Source organism: Saccostrea cucullata, unplaced genomic scaffold (genome assembly GCF_032062105.1).
Source record: "Saccostrea cucullata isolate Sc308-1 unplaced genomic scaffold, CSIRO_AGI_Scuc_v1 ctg2612, whole genome shotgun sequence".
NCBI classification, from domain to species: Eukaryota; Metazoa; Mollusca; class Bivalvia; order Ostreida; family Ostreidae; genus Saccostrea; species Saccostrea cuccullata.
Window position 1 is genome coordinate 171,598 of NW_026926865.1, and position 21,759 is coordinate 193,356.

At 32.2% G+C, this 21,759-nt stretch overlaps 1 protein-coding gene across 1 annotated transcript; it reads right to left on the bottom strand.

The window, feature by feature from the left end:
• Positions 1 to 19,717: 19,717 nt before the first annotated feature.
• Positions 19,718 to 21,316, bottom strand: LOC134272783 (uncharacterized). The gene is made up of 3 exons (XM_062754957.1): positions 21,055 to 21,316; positions 20,682 to 20,795; positions 19,718 to 20,476 (listed from the first exon to the last, which is right to left on the bottom strand). The coding sequence occupies exons 1-3, from the start codon at positions 21,090 to 21,092 to the stop codon at positions 20,248 to 20,250; spliced, it is 381 nt and encodes a 126-aa protein (XP_062610941.1). The 5' UTR covers positions 21,093 to 21,316; the 3' UTR covers positions 19,718 to 20,247.
• Positions 21,317 to 21,759: the final 443 nt, after the last annotated feature.

The following is a 21,759-nucleotide window of genomic DNA, read 5'->3' on the forward strand; positions in this document are numbered from 1 at the left end:
CAATCCTGTCATTCTTATTAAGAATAGTGTTCTTTTGAACATTGAATTATGTAAGGGTACAAGGAATAACTAGATAACGTTTTTATGAGAGGTCTTTGCATACTATTCGGTCCGTGTAACACTTAAAAATTCAAATTTCTAAATTGATTTTGAGTTTTCGAATGTTCATACATTATTTCAAATATCTAAATTTCGAAAACTTAAACTGATTTGGTATATTTAAATTTAATATTTTAGTTCAAAAATCTACAATTTCCAATTTCCAAACAAGTTTTTAAATCTTAATACTTTGGATTTTTGCCTAAAATGTTTGAGAATACAAATGTCTGAATATTGTTTATTTTTTTTTTTTTATAAATATACATTGAGTAAGGTAATTCTTGGTCCGTGTTACACTTAACAATTCAAATTTATAAAATGATTTTGAGTGTTAGAATATTAATATATATTAGTTTGAATTTCGAAATTTCTAGAACTCAGATTATATATCAGATTAGTGCCAGGTTATATTGAAATCAGACCAACACTGTAGAAAAGTAGCGTTTTAAAGGAATTTCACAGAAAATTCTATTTTTAGTAACCATGGCAACACCGTTCATCGAAATCAAAATCCAATGCACTATTTTATGTATCTTAGTGTAGTCTACTTGTGTGCCAAGTTATAATGAAATCAGACCAAAACTTTAGAAGGATTAGCGGTTTAAAGGAATTTCACAGAAAATTCTATTTTTAGTAACCATGGCAACACCATTCATCGAAATAAAAATCCAATGCACTATTTTATGTATCTTAGTGTAGTCTACTAGTGTGCCAAGTTATATTGAACTCAGACCAAAACTGAAGAAGAAGTAGAGTTTTAAAGGAATTTCTTAGAAATCCTATTTCTAGTAACCATGGCAACACAATTCATCGAAATCAAAATCCGATGCACTATCTTATGTATCTTTGTGTAGTGTACTTGTGTGCCAAGTTATATTAAAATCAGACCAAAATTGTAGGAGGAGTAGCGTTTTGAACAATTGTTTCAAGACAGACAGACAGACAGACGGACGGACGACGGACACCTAACTATCGCATTACCATTACCCCTTCCATTGTGTCTGTTCCCAATTAGTAGACTGTAGCGTGACATCTGTCCGTGACGTAGAGAGTCGTTCTCCCCCATTCCTATTACTGTTGCAGCGCATTGGTCATGGTCTATAAATAACAAAAGACCCATTGTTTTTCCGAGAGTCTAATTGTATTTAGTAAGTCTAGGTCATTGTTTACTACCTATGCACTGAAAATCGGTCAAGGTCATTCTAACAATAGATCCATTGTTCGTTCTAACAAAAGACCCATTGTTTACCCCCGGTGTATAGCCGCTAATACTATTGGCAGGCAACAATGTGCCCACTGCATTTTTTTTTTGGTATTCCATGTCTCTGAATGTCTTTATCAAGATTTTTGCAACTCAAAAAATCTGAAACAGTTGTTTGTATTTGAAATAATAATATTTTTCACTCACTTTACCTCACGATCAAAGATTTTATTTAACATCACGTTCAACTCTTATGAGTGCTTTCAGTACTTTGGTTTTCATCGGCTATTAAAACTCAAAAGAAAGGATGGAATTCACGTTAAGGTAAATTGAAAAAAAAAATATAAAATCACAATTTTTCTTTTCAAAAATTTAACACAATTTATAATTCAAACTGTTTGAAAGATTAAAATTTTAATTTGTTTATTCTATTTTTTCTCAGGACCATGAATGACCTACAGAATGATGATGAAATTAAAGTTGAGTTAATTATAAGGTATGTAATAAACTGAAGGATATTTATTTTGATAACAAGTGTGAAAAATTATTTTAAAAAGTTGTAAGCAGACTTCAACTTTAACAAATCAATTCATTTACAAAATCTTATTATCGTTAATTTCAAATTATTATAGTAAACAAAAAAGGATTCAAAAAGAAACTGCAGAAGACACAAAAGAGGAAAAGGAATAACAAGTGGAAGACAACGGAGAGGAGAGAGAGTACGGAGAGAAGGAAGACGTGAGAGAGGAAGAAGTCAGAGAGGGAGAAATAAATAGAGAGGATGAAGTCAGAGAGAATGAAATAAATAGAGAGGAGGAAGACAGAAAAGAAGAACTAATGGAAATTGATGAAGATGAAGACAAAAAAATAATTAAAACATTTTTTAACGAGAAAGAGGGATTTAGAACATCAAAGACAGGAGTTAGAGAACAGACTTTGTGAAATAAGTGAAGAATTAGAGGAGTTATCATACTTCATTTTTTATGAATCACCTAATTTTGCTAAAGACTCCTACTTTATTTTTCATAAATGGCGCATGTCAGATGTCATTTTTTATGAATTGCTAATTATAGATTCCGTAGATGGCGCATCCTCAGATGTCATTTTATGAAATGCACAACCTTGCGTCATAAATCTATAATTGTCCCTTCGCCATTTTTAAATACACTGTACATCCAAAATAGAAACATCCATATCTATAAACGTATACATTCAGCATATAAACACTTAGTCGGATTGCGATTCCATATTCCAGGGTTTTAAGTATGGCTTTAATCTCCAATATTTGGGCCCCAGGTCATCCCGCCAAATCTTCTAACCTCCCTTGCTAATACAGTTATGGCGGTAGTTAAATTCAAAAAGAAGTAGCTTTAAGGTTTCGTCAAATATCAACATGTCTTAATCTTTTTTTTACAATAGCTGCAAAACATTGTGTGATATAAAGTCACGGTGTGCTCTTGGCTGGGGGTAGTCACGGTGTGTGTATGGGTTGGGGTAGCCACGGTGTGTGTATGGGTTGGGTAGTCACAGTGTGTGTTTGGGTGGGGGTAGTCACAGTGTGTGTTTGGTAGGGGGTAGTCACGGTGTGTGTTTAGGTGAGAACAAAAATCAGTTTAAACCATTATGATACAAGGACGTACTTACGGGTGTTGTCGTTTACCATTGTAATAGTAACCTGTATAAATAAAAGAATTAATAAATTCAAATATCACTTAAAGATGCTGGAACTCTGTTATCGCAAAAAAAAATTCCTAAATTTGTTTTGGTCATTTTCCATGTTGATCTCCTGTTTGAAATATGAATTACAAAAACGTTCATAATTGATTCACACTCCCCGTTGATAAATAAACGTTTAATGACGATATCCGAGGGTTTTATTTCTTTGATGAAGCAATGCACTTCTACTTGATCATATTCAAGATTTAAAACACACACAATTTCTCCCGAGCATCTGACCCACCCAGTGAAAGGGTATTCGAAAGTAGGTGTAAGTTCACATCTAAAGGAGAAATTTATATTCTATACAAAATATAATAAAACAAACAAAACATGTTGGTTTTTTGTGTTTCGTTAAGAATTTTTTGTACGATTATCAAATTCACGTCGATCTGATAGGTTTAAGTGAAAAAAAATGTTGATATATGTGTGTAAAGGCTGACCCTCACGCAATGTACACTTTGACATCTTACATTGGCAGAAGACAAATATTTCAGGAGGGGGGATGAGAGACGTAATTATTGATAACAATGTAGATCCTGCATTTCACTCGTGATCTTCCAACCTGTTTTTGTGAGACCTAGATAATTTTTAAGGTGTGAGATTTGACTGATTAATTGAATTTTGCCATTTCCATTCAAAGCCAGTTTTTTTTAATCTTAAGTAAATGCGTTTTTTTTTAATATTTTCCATTTATATACCTCCAGAAAATCACATGGGAAATCGGTATAAAAAAAAAGTAAACACTTAAAATCTAACTCTTGCGGGAATACCATGGCAAAGTATGTCTATTTTAATGTTTTACACATATTTCATTAGGCGCAGGTCATTTCTTTAAAAAAATTTAAATTATTTTAAAGCAGGTGCATTTGCGACGACGTCAAAAAGGTCTTAAAAACTTATCGAAAATTATCGATCTTGTGGGGACAATACCCTGTCCGTAAGTACTAGGATTCATTATGGAACTTGAAAATTTTTTGTAACAGGTTTACTTGATTTTTTTTATTAAAACTTAAAAAAATGTTCATCTTTTTATAAAATCTATAATACTTAATTTCGTTAGTCCACTAAGAGAAGTTTATATAGACAAACAATAAGTAGACATAAAAACATCGTGTGATCGACACATCACTATTTACATGCATCTGTCATGAACTTCCACTTCACTTCAATACTTTCAATAATGCCTTAAATTACAAAAAAAAAATTTGGATTCACGTGGAGACTCGAAATCTTCCTTATAAAAAAAAGAGGGCTTTTTTAAAACTTTAAAAATGTTGGATGTATAATTAATTTAAAGAAAAATTGATGTGACCTTTTTTTTAATGTAATCATTCAAAATATAGATTACAAGAAAGGTGAGAATTTGGAATAAACAGATAAAGGAACCGTTACACTAACACAGAACGACAAGGAAAAATGGAGCTGGTGGATCATTCAGCTGAAATTATAATCAAGGACAACAGCAAATTAAGATACTGGTTAATTACTTGGCTTCAAGGCCATAAAGGGAAAATAAATTGGAGTCCAAATTTTGATTTTCAATACTATCATGCTTTTTATTTAACATAGTTGCTTAAAATTTTGCAGTATTGTATAACATTACAATTTAAATCTACGATGAGAATTTTGTTTCAATATCCAAATCATTTCAAAAGTTAAATTAATTTGAAATTTTGACTTAAGTCTGTTCTCAGTTAATGATCGACTATGATGCTCTGTGCAATCGAACGTTGCGTTTCAGGATTTCGTCGACGGACTCGATCTGATCGATCGTCTAGATCCCCGTGATAGACTCATGGGCGGACGTACCAACGGATGCGTTCTGTACAAATGAGCGGTGAGGGGTACTCAAATTACTGAGTATCTTATTTTGTAACCTTGGCTCCACCCTGTCAGGACTCAATAATTTTATTTATTTACTCCTATTATTTTGACATTAAAACTAAATCTCTGCTAGGGATCGGGGAGGGAGGGGTGTAAAAGATGTGTTGTATAATCATTTTCGTGACAGTGAGGATCGGGACTACTTTCAACTTTCTTTATTCTGTTAGTGATTTATACTTGGGAAAAAAAAGGCAAGGTGAGTGAATATAACACCCCTATCTTAATTTCTGATTTTTACTATTATCACTCTGTATTTTTCATGCATAATTAAATGAATAAAAATATAGAAATATATCTAAATAGAAAGAAAATAAATAAAAAGATAGAAATACAGTATATCTAAATAGAAAGAAAATAAATAAAATGATTTAATAGTCTTATAGTAAACTTATTTTAAAATATCGCAGCACCTGCAATTGCGAAAAAATGGAAGAAGTCAAGTACTTCCTGGCCAAGCCCAGGACGTACTAGCTACTGTAAAGTGTCCGAGAGTATCTCTTTATTAGTACAGTTAATTAAATTGTATGGAAAATCTGTTCAATTTTTAATGTTAAGTAATTTATCTTTAATTTTCCCACTGATTAACTTCCGGCTTCTTTTAATATAGACGAAAAGAGCACGGAGATTCAGAAGCTAGGAAAACATCGACACCTAAAGAAACGGTTTGGTCAGTTAAAGTGTATTTCTATTCACCCTTTTTACAAAAATAAAATTGATTCGGGTGATAAATTGCATGCATTCCCCGAGTTCGCCAATGAGTTTTTGTTGGTTTTTAAACATTGCATTAAATGTTTTGCATAGCTAAATAGACAATCATTTTAATAATTCATATCGTTGAAATACATACATTTTAAAGCTCAGAATCACTTCGCTTTAAAACAAGTAACAATAATTGAAATCCGGGATTCCTGCATTGTGGAATAACAGAATGAGATGGTTAAATCTAAATCATCGTTAGATGCTGTTCTGCAAGGTATAGATCAAAGAATAGAGGTTAAGAAAATGAACGACATGTAAAAATTACAACAAATTGTCTGAGTGATATTGATCAATATCTATGTGTCATGAATATTTTTCGTAGAACATTTAACAAGGCTTAAAACGAAAAAAATGTTTCTTAACAGTACCCTACCCAATTAAAATGCATTCAGCCAAAATGGTTTTAAAATGATTCTAGGGGTACAGTGTAGCTTGCATGATGTCAGGATTTTGATACCGTTTCTGTGTCTGATTTGTGTTTTCATCTAGTGCCTCATACGCATGGAGCTTTTTAATAATTATGTGTAGGAAATCCTTTAAAAACTATGATTTTTTTTTTCATCAGAATCCATGAAACTTATACCTTATGTATTTCTTTAGATCAGACCAACAGCCCTAATAACTTCCTCTTCTACGATAGATAAAGAGGATAAAAAACATCAAAGCCATGTAACTTGAATGAAAACGGAACCGAAATATTCCCCGTGGTCGTTTACATTTCATTACATACTTGTCTTATTTGACTGTAATTTCTGCTAATATTCTTTACCGTGATTTATATTTTCTATTACGTATTTTAACCTCAATCTTTATCTGTACAGAGACGCATAGCGGAATACTCAACTCATCAGTCCTTGTACGTTTTGAACCTGAATTTGGTTGGACATTTTGGCTGATTTTGCTTGCCTTGGATCTTTGAAGTGTAGTATTATAAACGCTACGAAGAAAACGTTTCATTGATCAGCGTTCTTTGAGAGCAAACCCAATTTTAAAAAGCCTTCTTGACGAACGAATGGACTTGTAAACATTGAAGACGGTGAATGCTGCAGATTAACCCTCCAATATTTGAATGTTTATTATTACCCCCGCTTGAAAAGCGGGAGGGTATATAGAAATCGTTAATCCGTCCGTATGTTACGCTTTGGGGTACCCGTCTCTTATCCGCAACTTCTCTCATATCACTGAGTGGTATTTGATGAATCTTTCGCAGAATCTTTATTACATATTGCCATTGTGCAGCTCCTATATATTTTACTTTTTGATCCGACACATATTTTGGATTTCTCAGCCCCAACAAAACATGGACTTTGCCATGCTAACTATATGGAGGGGTATCTTTCAGTGAGCTCATCGCTCACAGTACCTCTAGTTTTGGTTGTATTTAAAAATGGCAGTTAAGTCAAAAATACATTCATGACGCGAAGTTAACATCTGATCAGGCGCTGTTTTTTTAAGCATGATTGTGCAAATTCATTTGATGAAGTTTGAGCATAACATTTTTAAGAACTTACGGATACCATTCAGTACGTGTATACTTATTAAGTATACTTTTTATTTGATTAAAACACTTGTGTGTAAAAATGGCGATTTATTAAATTGACATTAAGCATTCCTCAGTACGAAGACATCCCACCGAGAGAAGGCTGGGATGAAGAAATGGAGAGAGAGAGAGAGAGAGCAGCGTCCCCCGGGAAGATTGAAGTGGAAGAACGGGGGATATGTTTCTTATATTTTTAAGAAGACAGAAAAAAAAATGAAGACCAAGAAGTCATTACTATTGTGTGCCATTATCAAACAAAAATGAGTGTTACAAATTATCATCTTCCTCTAATCATTATTGAAAGGTACTGAAGAATTATGATGAACACTGTTCAAAAACAAGAAGAACATGAATGTCTGGTCCGTAAAATGGTCACAAGCCTTGCTGGTCATTTTTGGTACAATTTAAATGCTACAGGTCTTGACTGTACAAATGATGTGCTCAGGAACATGTTCATTACCCATAGAAGGTATTAAAAACCAAATTATTTACGTACTTGTGTCCTCTACAAAAATTTGAATTTTTCAATTAAAATTTGTATATGACAATTGTCATATACAAATTTTAATTGAAAAATTCATATTTTTGTACAGGACACTTGTAACATATCTAATGTAAATATTTAAATTTGTACTTTTGACACCCCATTATACTAAATGAAGATTATGCTGCCATTTTTAGTGCAACAATTACATTTCCAGACACAATATTGGTGTTGCAAAGAGTCACCGAGGTTAGTATTTCCGGGAAAATCTTTAAAATGACCCGTGTTGCTGCGATTCCGTTTGTGAGGTATCCGACTTCAATTGAACGGGTACACGCAGTTTCTGGATTCGTAGAAATGTCAAAGTAATTTTTTTTTTCGATATTGTCTTGTTCAATCCTTTATGAAGGCCTATTAAAAGTCTGGCATTAATTGAAGTACAATTATCATTGCTTGGTCTTTGCAGTTTGCGGATCAGGATACCCTTTTTGTATTCGATTTCATATATCAAGATAATTTTTTTAACATCTACAAAATGAATGATTTTTTTAATCAACGAAGTAAACGAAGAAAGTTTTATTTAAAATGAGTGGTCAAATTGTCGAGAAAAGATTGCACATCATAAAAGAAAAGTGGAATACTGCAATAGTGCCGAATTTTAATTGGTTTTCAAAAAATAGTTATTATAAATTCATTAATTACAATTAACATATCCTTTTTCTTATCCCCCTCCCCTATCATATCTGATTCTAAATCATATTATTTGCTCTTTCCGCAAACATTTCTGTGTGCAAATTGAGAACGTTTGGTGTGTCAAATTCTTTCATTAATGTGACTCATCTATCTGAATAATTAACTTTTTAAATAGCACCTGTTCGATCGATATCTGTGTTTGTGCATTCTTACGTGTTAAAATTTAAAAGAGGTAAAAAACAGGGGAATGAAAATGATATTTTTATATTCAAGTTATATGCTCTCTAGATATTTCTCTTTTATCATAATAAATATTTAATCAATCAAATCAGACTTAAGATTTTTTTTTGTTTTGTGAATATGAATGTAAATTTAAAAAAACTTACTTTCGGGAAATCAATTCGGAAGGAAGAGTTCCTTCTTTTTTATTTTGTTTTTATGTATTTCGTCCCAAAATATGTCGCACTGCGATTGATTCGATTTGATGTTTTAAAATGACGCAATATACGTAGCTACGTTTTCTGTACATTATGTTAGATTTTGAACAAAGAGAAAGGTGCCGCACGCGAGAAAGTGGGAGAGTAAATACCGAGGAAAACACTCGAAATTAGTCAAATTACTGGGTTGTTTTGCATTATAGATTTAATACAGTATCGGAAGAGCACCGATTGATTTATGTTTGAGATTCATTAAAAGACAATAAACTAGGAATGTGTAATATGAGTATGTCTACAGAACACCATTGTCATAAGTTTCTACACTCTCCTATGTTTTATTAAATTATTTCCCGGTTATTATTAGGTCAACTCAGGTGACCTATTGCTATCCGTTTTTGTCCGTCGTCGTCTGTCGTGCGTTGTGCGTTAACATTTAAACATTTTCAGCTTCTTCTCTGAAACCACTGAACCAATTTCAACCAAATTTGGCATAAAGCATCTATGGGTGAAGGGAAACAAAAATTGTGAATTACGTGGTCCCCTGGGGTCTGGGGGGTGGGACAAAAACCACTAAAAATAGTGCAATCCTTAAAAATCTTCTTCTTTACTCCCGGACATCAAGCAGTCAAACTGTTGGTATGATTGCAATCAGCATTGAGTCCTCTACCAAAATTGTGAAATTCATGGCCCCAGGGTCAGGGGTTCTGGTGTTAGGGTGGGGCTCTATTGATTATATAGTGAAAATGCAGTAAGTCTTTAAAATTCTTCTTCTCTGCTCCTGGGTATTAAATAAACAAATTAAGTTCATAGTTATGATGAGCAAGAGTGGCTCTACCAAATTTGTGAATTGTATGGCCCCAGGGTCAGGGGTTCTGGTGTTTGGGCGGGGCTCTATTGATTATATAGTGAAAATGCAATATTTCTTTGAAAATCTTCTTCTCTGTTCCTGAGTATTAAATAATCTAATTAAGCACATAGTTATGATGAGCAAGAGTGTCTCTTCATAAATTGTGAATTTTATGGCCCCAGGGTCAGGGGTTCTGGTGTTAGGGCGGGGCTCTATATTGATTATATAATGAAAATGCATTAAATCTTTGATAATCTTCTTCTCTGCTCCTAGGTATTAAATACACTAATTCAGTAAATAATTATGATGAGCAAGAGTGCCTCTACCAAAATTGTGAATTTTATGGCCCCAGGGTCAGGGATTCTGATGTTAGGACGGGGCTCTATTGATTATATAGTGAAAATGCATTAAATCTTTGAAAATCTTCTTCTCTGCTCCTAAGTTTTAAATAAACTAAGTACATAGTTATGTTGAGCAAGAGGCCTCTTTCAAAATCGTGAATGCAATAGCATCTAGCTTAAAACATGAACCAAATTCAATCATTTGAAAGTTGTTGCATGATGCTCAGGTGACCTATAAGGCCCGTGGGCCTCTTGTTTTGATTTGAGATTCTGCTTGGTCTTATTTCCGAGCCTGTTTGTACCTTATTTCAACACCTCGTGTCAATTGCAATGAAAACACCAGTTTCAATAAACAACAAAATTTTTAATTTATTGAAACTTTGAATAGACAGACAAAAAATGGTATAAAAAATAACAACCGTTAATTTCTGCCTTATGAAAAAAAAACCCTATTTATGAAAGTTCAGCAAAAATCACCCCCATGCAACCTAGCGTACGGAAACGCTAGCCCAACCTAGCCGGAGGAAAAGGCCTAGGTAAATTAAAAAACCCTTTATTTACATTTATTTTTCAAAACCTTACTCCTAACTTTTAGTTGTATGGCCTAATAAATTTGCCAGTTGCTATAGACGACAATTTTTGTACAAATACCTAATTATATTTAAACATAATTTCTAAGGAGGCAACCTGTTAAATACCTAATAAACCTCTAAAAAAGTGAGAGAACTTACAGGAAATCAATACTTTTCACGATTCCCCACGAAAAGTAGCAATTACACGAGTTTTTATACTTTTTGGAAATAATGGAAAATTCAACTTACATGTACAATCTTAGTGGATGCACCCAAAGGGGATGAACTTTGACTGATATTAGTGATACCCAAAAGGTTAACATCCGTATAAATAACCAATCAAAATTTAGATAAACATTAACCCAAAATGATTTGATGGAAGCAACAAGTGCTTTTCCCTGAGACGGGTTGTAAACATGCTAAATGTAAACAAATGTATTTGGGATAAGGCAGTCTACACATATATGTATGAAAACATTGATAATAAAATGTTATGTCTCAAATACAAGGGTATAAATGCATATAACAAAATCCATTCCTGCTACACTCCCCCCTTCTTAAGAAATAAATGATTATGTCATTTATTCAAAATTTTAATATACCTATAGCAGGAATGAATGAATGAGAAAAAAAAATTCAATTAAACAACAAAGGTAAAATATAATTTTAAAAAATATCAGGATAACATTAACTTTATAATGTTCATAATTTTTTCACTGTCTTTTTGCTGGTTGGACCCCACAGGCGTCCGGTCACCACAAAAGTGCCCCCCCCCCTCTGTAATGACGTCTTGATCTCTGGCGTTTGTCTCCGACCTCACGAGTGTGTTCCCTGTTGTAGCACAGTTGGTCCTCCTCAGGTTAACCTGTTGATCCCGGTATCTCTTCCTGGCTGCCGAGTTTGGGACCAGGGGTATGATTCCCTGACCGGGATCCTTGAATTTGATGTTCCTTACATGCTTTCCTATAGAGGAATTGTGACGGGGGTGTCGACGCACCTGGTTTTTTTGTTTACTGACATACCTGCAGTTTTCTACTCCACAGTGAAAGATTTCAATAGAAGCTTTGTGGATCTCCTGCCAGGGTCCCTTGTAGGGTTTGTAGGTGTTCAGGCATTCCACCTTCCTGCCAAGCCGATCGGATGTCGCTATCTCGTTCATCCATCTCTTCCTGCGTCACTAAAAACTCCAAAACGTCCATTAAGCAATCCAGAAAAATAGTTGTATGACAATTATTAGGATTTTTTCAAAATCAATCAATTGTACCAAGGTAATACCAGAGTATAGGAATAGGGCGCCAACAGTCCAACTGTTTTTTTAAATATTCCAACTCTTTTATATTATCATGAAATAATAGATAAAAATAAATTTCCAAATGTTAACTACACAAATTTGAAATAACAAATGATTACAAATAATATTTTTGAAAAATATGTTACTTTCATATTACAGATAAAATTCACTTATCTGAAATAATTGATATAAAAGTTATGTTGAGTTGATCATCCTGGGTTTAATTCTTCTTCCAGTTCTTGTTTTTACAGGCTTAATTGACATTTAAAATAGAGCTCATTATGAAAGATCATTTTTTTAAATAACAAAACAAAGCAAAAATCATGATCCCTACTTATTCTTTTTTTCACAGTTTCGTTTCACAGTTTCGTTCCTTCTGGGACTTCATAATTCCCATCAGCTTTGCGCCTGCGTCCGCTCTACGTTTTCTGACATTTTTTTCTTTGTATGGAAATTGAAATCGCGACGATGATGATCCCCATTTATTATTATTTTTTTAATATAATGAACAGTATTTAATTGTACCCCGTATAGTAAGAATACGGTTAAATTTTTTTTATGAAGGTCCTACTTGTAATTCACTAACACAGAAGTTTCTTTAAAGATTCATTTGGGTACTGTATGTTTAACATTTCATCCAATGGATAAATTCCCGTACATTAAAAAGAAAAAAATAGTCCGGTTATATTCAAACATCTGGTGTTTCGTTATTGATTTTGAAATTATTCATGAAGTGCTGAATATAATTCACCAATATAGAGGTTTGTAACAGGTCCATTCGGATATTGTCCACAAGTTCGTTAAAGGCAATCAAACTTTAGGTGGGTTCTATTCAAACACCTGGTGCACGTTTCAATGTCAATTTTGATTTTTTTTTCATAAAGTCCTTCATGTAATTCACCAACATAGGGGTTTGTAGCAGGTCTATTCGGACGTTGTCCATAAGTTCATTCAGGGCATTCACTTCCTCTTTAAGAGGAAACTGGATGGGTTTATTCCAATACCCCGGTGCTTCAATCGGCGTACGTCCCGAGGTTGGGTTTACAGAGGGACGATCGTTGGAGACACTGGGCTATACCCCGGCGGGGATTGGGTTTGCAAAGGGACGTCCGATGGAGTGACTGGGCTGAATATCGTTGTAGATGCGCGTTTCTGTGTGAACGAAGTATTAAACAAATCTCTTGTAGTCAGTCTCTTCTCCAATTTATATATTTCGAATGGTTTTCCTGTCTGTTTCAAAGAAAGTAATGAAAGCTTTAAGCAACCATATAACAGAAAAATGATTTAAAAAATATAAGCGTATACATTAATGTTTTAAGAATTTCAACTAAATTGTTCAAGACAAAAATAAAACCTCGACATTCGGACATAAATCCAATACCTGTAATTCTTCAACATGGGGTCTTCTTGTTCAATCTGTCGTGTGAACACCCGCGGTTTTACAGGTTGCTTCCCAATTTTTTTTTTTGATTCAAAATTAGGGAATCCTCTGCTTCTTCAATTTTCCTCTTTTTTGAAAAAGGGGATTTGTGTGGGTCTTTTGGAGAATTATTATTTTTAAAATAAATAAAAGTAAGCAAATTTAAAAAAAATACATGAAACTAAAGTAAAGTTCGTTGCAAAGAAAAAAGTAAGTCTTCGGTCCTGTTTGACCGAAAGTACATTTCATTTGTTAAAAAAAAATGGAAAAGAAAGCCCAAAAGTGATTTGTATTTGATTGATATTAACAATTTTTAAAATATGGCTTAAATTGTTTTAAACAATAACCAGATCTTAAGTCTAACTTAGAAAAATACTTACTGCCAATTAAAGTGTCAATTGTTTCATCCACTCTAGGAAGATTATATGCATCTTTAATAGTTTTGTTGTTTAACTTCCTGAGATCTATACAAAACCTAAGTGATTTTCTGGCTAGTACTACATTAGAACAATAAGGACTTTTAGATTTTCTAATAACATCAGCATCTAGCATTTCTTTGAGATGATGTCTTACCTCCTCAAACATTGCTGGTGGAATCCTCCTGCATGGTTCTTTAAAAGGAACACTATCTGTTAGTTTAATTTCATGTTCTACTAAATCTGTTCGCCCTATGTCCTTAAAAGATGTAGAAAAGATGTGTTTCCACTTATGAAGAAAATTATGACACTCTTCTGACTGATCTGAGGTTCAATTATTATGATAAACCTTTATACCTGCATCCACAACATTAAAAGACGTATAGTCTTTGGAATCTAACAATGGTGAATCTAAAGTATCAACCACTTTTGCAGCACTTACATTACAATATAGAATATCTTTCAGAGAAGCATTTTCTCCAATAGACACTAACATTGATCGGGCAAGCCCTTTAAGTGAATTTCTTACCGACTGTAATAAAATGTTTCCCGGGTACTGACCTGAATTTTGAAGACATTTGACCTCAAAGTTCCACACTATATATTTTACCTCACACTGCTTTGAAACATCAGCACCACTAAATGTTGGTTACTTTGGAAAGTTGTGCTAATTGTACATGTAGGGGTAGGAGGGACATCTTGTGTCTTTGGAAAATCAAAATGCACCGGTTTACCTGCACTATGTAAGACTTTTTCCATTGTTGAGATCTTTGTTTTAACTAAATAGGTACTAGTTTTACCTTGCTTTAAACTAGCATTTACTAAAAGATCATACTCTTCTTTAGTTAAGACTCTGTAGTTTGGATCTTTTTGTACCTCAGATATGTGATGCTGTAAAGAACTTGCACCTGTATCCTCCTTTCTTACTACTTCAGCTGAAGGCATCTTAGTCGTTTCTTTACCTGATTTTTCCTTACCTCATTCTTTCTTATTTGACTCTTTCTTGTCTGATTCTACCTTATCTGACTTATTCTTACCTGATTCTTCCTTACCTGAGTCAATCATTTTGTAAATGAATGACATAAATATAACGTGTACTAGTAAAACAACTGATAAGGTATAAAAGTATGATTGGGTCAATCCCTACCAACACAAACCCAACAGTGTAATACTATATACATGAACTAATCTATGATACAGTGTATTGGATAACTGGTAAGAATTCTTTGATTGGGTCAGTCCCTGCCAACAGACACATGCTCCAAATGTAACAGTAATGTATCAATAACACTGTATATATCTAGGAACAATGTACAAAAGTGTTCTATATAAGTCTTTTTACCCACACTCTGGCTAACATTGGTCCGGGATGTACTCCATCCAAATACAATTGAAAATTCAATGAAACTCTTTGAGATTTGTTTTTCTCTTTTCTATACTTCAAAACATCTAGCTTATACCTTGGACTATGAACAGATAATTTGTCATTGACTTCCCTTAAATGAAAATTAATGAAATTGATAACTTCAATCAAAACTTTGTCCTGAGCAAGAAAACAATTATTACAATGGATTACAATGTCCTCTGCTTTTATTCCATTTTGCTATAGAATAACGGGGAATTTCCAAAAATATGAGTTTAACTCCCTTAAATTCTCTGACAATTGAATGAAAACTATCTATATGGTGAACAACATTCTCTACAATAGACTGAGAATCATCAGTAACTAAAGAAATAACCTTACCAAATTTTCTTGTGATGTCACATGTACCCAGCCAAATATACAACGTCAAATGGCCGTACTTTTCCAAAAGAGCACGTAAATTGTAATTTAACCAACAGTAAAAATCTGTAAATTGAGCACCAGGTCTACATTCAAAATGCAAGAGTTGAAGAAATTCTTTTAATAGATCTAAATGTTTTTTCAGGTAGTTACCTAAACTTGTACTAATCAATACGGGTTGACTAACTAATTTCTTCTTATCTACTGATTTATCTAAATAATTCTGTAATTTACTATTACTCATTAAAAATCAAAGCTAATTAAAGTAAATCAAACTTCTTAAGCAAATAAATACAAACAAAATACAAATGTAAGTTTTGTTTTAAATTCTGCTAATTCCTGGTAATCTGGAATATAGAAAACACTAACTATATATCTGAAATTGCTACCCCAGTATCGCGTACGTAATCTGATATATAAAACTGAAAATACTGCAAGCAATGTATCAGGAACCTGTAAATCAAATGATATATACTATCTAAAAACAAAATACAATTCAATAAAATTAGTCAAATATTAGCAATGTCAATATAATGACTATGATGAATGAAATGAATGATATAAATGATGATTTTAAACTGTGTCAATCAAACACGCAAGTAGTGTAAGTGTCTGTCCACCCCTCAAATATACATAATTAATGACTATAGATTTGCATAATTAATAAATTAATTAATTGAATTATCGGAAAATCCATTAATGGTACTCATATTCATTGTTATTTATTTGGATAATTAATGAAGTTCATTAAAGGTAATTATCGGACAGGTGTTAATTAGAACAGCTGGTAAATGAATATTGTTTTTTTTTAAATGTAAATAATTGAGGAAGTGATAATAATAAGAATTCCTATACATAGAAGACATAGAAAAAATGGCTGACCAATCCAATCGATAAAAAAGTGGGTAATATAACACCATACGACAATTGAGGTCTTTTTTTTAATTAATGATAATTCAAGATTTCTTTTTCCCAATTATTGGGATTGTCAAACTAATACAAGAGTAAGAAAGAAGATTTGTTTTCCTTTTAAAAAGAAATGACTCCAGTTTTCGAAAACAAACAAATTCTCTTTGTCTTTTCTTTCATTTTGTTAAAGAAAAAATATCCTTGAATGATCGTCACTGGGTTTTAAATATTTCCTCTTGTACTTGTACACTTTTGTCCTTGTTTTCAGCTCGTTTTAAGTATCATTATATATGAATATGACATAAAACAGATTTCCCATTTTTTTTTTAATTTATATGAAAAGAACGTTACATTTATAGCACGCACACACACACACACACACACATGCAAATTAAATTCTATTAACTTAGATAAAACTATACATCGGCAAATGTTCACTAAAAATTACAAACAGACATACAGATACGCAAACACAAAATAAGCTAGGAGTTTTTGTCATTAATATTATTTCAAAATAACATTTTTTTTTCGCACGAAGAAATGTCATAGAAGGTTATATAAAAACACACCAGTAAAAGTTGATTAAAAAAAATTTAAACAGACAGGCAAACACAAAATCACAAATCACTCATGACCAAAAAAAAGTTGTTGGCTCGAAAAATGTTCCAGGTGAGACACAGTATAAACGAGAACTCAGTGGGTCTTTTTTGTAGCCACCGGACATACACGTATGGAAGCCTCTTTAATTTTTCGAAATGTGGTACTGTGAGCTGAAAGGAATCAAAAAAGAAAATATTAAGGAATAATATTATCAATAATTCGTATTTTTGGTTACATAATGAAATTAAATAAGGTAAAGAAAGACAGCTCTGGATTAATTTTTTTTCATTTTGAGACAGATAAAGATAGAGGGGGGATGAAATAATGCACTTACGGTGGAATGATGATATCCACCTCTTCCTCCTCTTCCTTCTCTTCATTTTTCTTTTCCTTCTCTTCGTTATCTTGGTCTGTTGAATCCAAGCTGAAAATGAAAATAGAAGGAAAATATATTTCATCGTTCAGATTTTAGAAAAAAGGGGGGATATAAAATTAATACGAGAAAAACTTACAAGGGGTTGAGGAGGAAGCCCTCATCTTCCGAAAATGACATCGGTTCCTCACTAAACAATAAAGATTATGTATAAAAGTCATAATTTTCAATATTCAGACATCAAGGGAAAAAGGATTGAAATCCATAATTGAAATATTTACAATGCTTTTAATTTTAATTCGACGTCTGGAAAAAAAATAAAGTTTTCAACTCACTTTGAATCGATGTATATAGGGAAATTTTTTGACCTGAAGATGAAAGTAACTTATATTTAATACGGTTATTTATTTGAGAAGAAAAGAAAAAATAATAACATGAATATAAAATGAATGAAAAAAAGAATTAAAATGTCTAACCCTATAGGGGAAATATGGGTCAAATATGACCCACACTGGTCTAAAATTCTCCTCGCTGGCTTAAAAAAATGGGGGAAAGAAAACTAAATAATTTAATTAAAATAATAAAAATAAAAAAGATCATTTTTTTAACTTTTGGTACCGGTTTGTTAATTGTTTTAAATCAAAAACCAAAAAGAATTTACTTACCATTGCCTTCTTGGTGCCATAGGTGTTGGATTCTGATTGTTTCTAAATGAAAAGGATTGGGTGTTTTTATGAAAATACTTATTATATAGGGTAAAATTTCATTAAAAAAGACTTAGAATTGTATTTTACGATAAAAGTTTAATAATAAGAAGGAAAAAATATGCACTGTACGGTAGTTGAGGTCATCTGCTGATGACACCGTCTATAGTTATATAAATTTAAAAAAAAATCAGTGATAAAAATGTTTGATTTTGATTATAAATGGGGTGAATATCATTCATCACAAAAATAGATGTTGAAGTATTGAAAGATAAAATTAGAGAGGAATAAAAATAATCATAAATTTAGGAAAATAAAGTAAAAAAAAAGACACTTACTGGCATGATAGTCTTTCTAATAATCTACGTATTTCTGTCAAGTGTAACTCTATCTGCACCTTTTCAATACAGTAACTGAAACATTTGAATTTGAAAACATTTATATTAATTTGAAAAAAAATCCCCCCCCCCCCCCCGCTTTTAGTGCCTTACTTGTGATGTACATGTGAAATATGAAAGTCATATCTCTTCTAGCACTCAAAAGCTATGATTAAGTTGAAGTGTTTATATGACAGCTATTTTCTCCGAACATTTAGACTAATGAATGGGTCAGACGGATGAGTTTTAAGGAGGGGGAGGGGGTGTGGGGACAACAAATTAAACATAAGATATGATATCTTAAGACAACGACTATCATTTGACTAAGAAAATTTCATAGATTTTAGTTTTAATATTTATATTTGATCATTTTTTTCTTGCGTATCTTTTTTTTTCTTTTTGAATTCTTCTTCTACAGAAGATAAAATAATCTAAAAATGCCCACAACTCCCAGACCCTCTTATGTTAGTAGTAAGGGGGACAGTACACAGTCAGTATACAGTCAAGATGACGTCATGGGGTTTTCCAGACCCCACCCACATAGGTCATAATTGAGGTCATAGTCAAGGGGTGAGTACACAGTCAAGGATGGGGGGTATACAGTCACTGACTGGATAGAATAATTCACAGTCAAGAAGAGTCTTCATTCATCGATGCAATTACTGGAAAATCAAGGCTACACTCATAAAGTTCATAACTTTTCACCCAGTAACAGCTAATTTTATTTTTGGAATATATTAACTACCATACACTTAACAACAGTCAGCAGTTCAGACTAAATTTACCATCTGCAGTCTGTTGGTGATCCAAGAGCTATAGGTATACCTAGAGACAGTGTATAATGAACACCAATTTTAAGATGATAGATTGGTTCAAACGCAACAGCTGTATCCACAGTAACAGTATAAGGGTATAACTAAATTTAGAATTGCCATCTGTATCCACAGTAACAGTATAAGGGTATAACTAAATTTAGAATTGCCATCTGTATCCACAGTAACAGTATAAGGGTATAACTAAATTTAGATTTACCAACCGTAACTAAGAATCCTTCTCAATAGGGTCACACCCTATACAAAGTATAAAAAGTCCAAAATCTGTTAGTATTTGTACAGTCACTTCTTTCGTCAGAAGAACAACCATTCAGCAACCTAATGTAGTAAATTGGTAGTTGTAAGCTTTTTTTCAATAAACTCTCTTAGATTTAATAAAACAACACCATATTTATGATTTATTATGTATTATACATGTACATCTTCATCTTATACAACAAGATATAAAAGTGTTAATTCTCAGTAAAAATTTTTATATGTTATGATATGTAAATTAAACACACGTGGATATTTTGAACACAGTCTCTAATAATCTACCCATAAGTAAAACTGATACACAGGTCCTTGGACAACAATTTACAAGGTCATAAATGTTACTCTTTTCTGGTGCGACTTCTGCAACTGATTCTCCAAATAATTCATGATAATTTTTATTTGTGCAACATCCTTGGTAACTCTTTCCAGAAGTGTAATCATCAATATCATCTGCTCTTCACAGTTCTGGACAGATTTTAACGGCTCCCTCATCCGTTTTTCTAATTGTTGATGTTTCTCTGGATTTCTTCGCCTACAATTAACATGAATAAAAACGTTATTTACTAAGTTTACTTTTTAAATTACATAGATGGTTTCCGGGGAATTACTTTTCCTATGTATTAACTTTGCAATAGTGTAAATACAATGGTAATCAAGGTAATAGTTAAGTAATTAGAAAAATGAAAAAAAAAAAGATATAAACTTGGTGTTTACTTAAACAAAAGAAGAAAAAAAGGTATTAATTTATTACCGTAGGTGGTCAAAACGGAGTCCTCTACATCGCGAAATGATAAGGGCTCCTCATCAATCACCAATCCAGAATTCAATGTTGGTGGGTAGTTTGAGTCGTCGGCAGGGGAATAACTATTTGGACTTTCAACTGCTGGTGCGTAGCTGCCATGAAAGTTTAATTCACTTTCAGGGATGGGGGTTAAGGGTCTAAATAAGAGAAAATATAACATTTAAGTTTCATTCTGCTTACGTTAAACAACTTTAAAAGTAGAAGCAGTAATTTTCCTTTTTTTGTATTGAAAGCAGTTTTTTAAATGAAAGACTATATACGCATTATTAAAAAACATTTGAAAAATATCCCGTATTTACAATTACAGTTATATATGTTCGTGTTTAAATCAATTATTTTAACCTTTGAAATGGTACGCTCAAAGACGAATTTTCAGACTCATTTACTACAGGTGTTGTTGCTCCTATGAGTTGCAATGTGGAGTGGTAACTTGGAGAGGGAGGGGATGGAATGTTACTTTAATGAAGAGAGACAAAAAATGTAAAAAATAAAATACGTATAACATTTATTTATTAAAGAAAATGCACTAGTCTTTAACTAAAGCAAATAGGTTTCATCTTGTGGGGAACGAAATAGAATGATTTGAACATATTTTATTGTAATATAATTACAAAAGGGGTTGAGAGGGAAATGTCATCTAAGGAGTTAAAACAGTAAATGTCGTTAAAAACTTATAACGTAATTTGAGGATAATGTTTTGAAAAGTTGCACTTACGGAGGTGGAAACGCAGTCTTTTCCAACTCCTCCCCCATTTTGACCCACAATTCCTCAAACTTCGCAAAGGATTTTGCTGATTTTGTTGCGTCACTGTGATAAAAAATGTATAATTCAACTCTACGAGCAAACAATTGTTTTTCTTTTTAAATTATTATTATTAATCCAAATCAGAAATTTACTAGTTAAAATTATATTATACAAATCTTGCATCTCGTATTTTGTACAACCTTATTAAACAATGTAATTTTGTTTCATTCAGAACCTTTGAATAAGTTTCTAACACAAATATAAAAAAAAAATAAAAAAAAAAACATACTTTGTGTTGGCATTGAAATAATAATAAAACAAAAATTTCTCATACCAAATTGTAAAAGTTCTATTAAAACTTTAAGGGAAATCAAAAAATATAATTCAAATATTTTATTCTTAAAATCGCAATTTTTTAAAAAAATATTTACATATAGAATTAAAAGAATAAAATTAACTTAAAAAAAAAAAAACAACCTGTATTTCAAAGATATTTTATGGTTATACTTTTTTAATATTCAACCGTCAGACAAGAAGTTTCTGGGAAATTTCTATGTTATGAAATATATATATTTAAATTGGCAGTGATATGATTTTAGATCATTTTTTCTTCGGTGAATAACTAAAGTTATGTTTAATCAATATCTAAAAAATATTTAAACTTTTTTACTTACA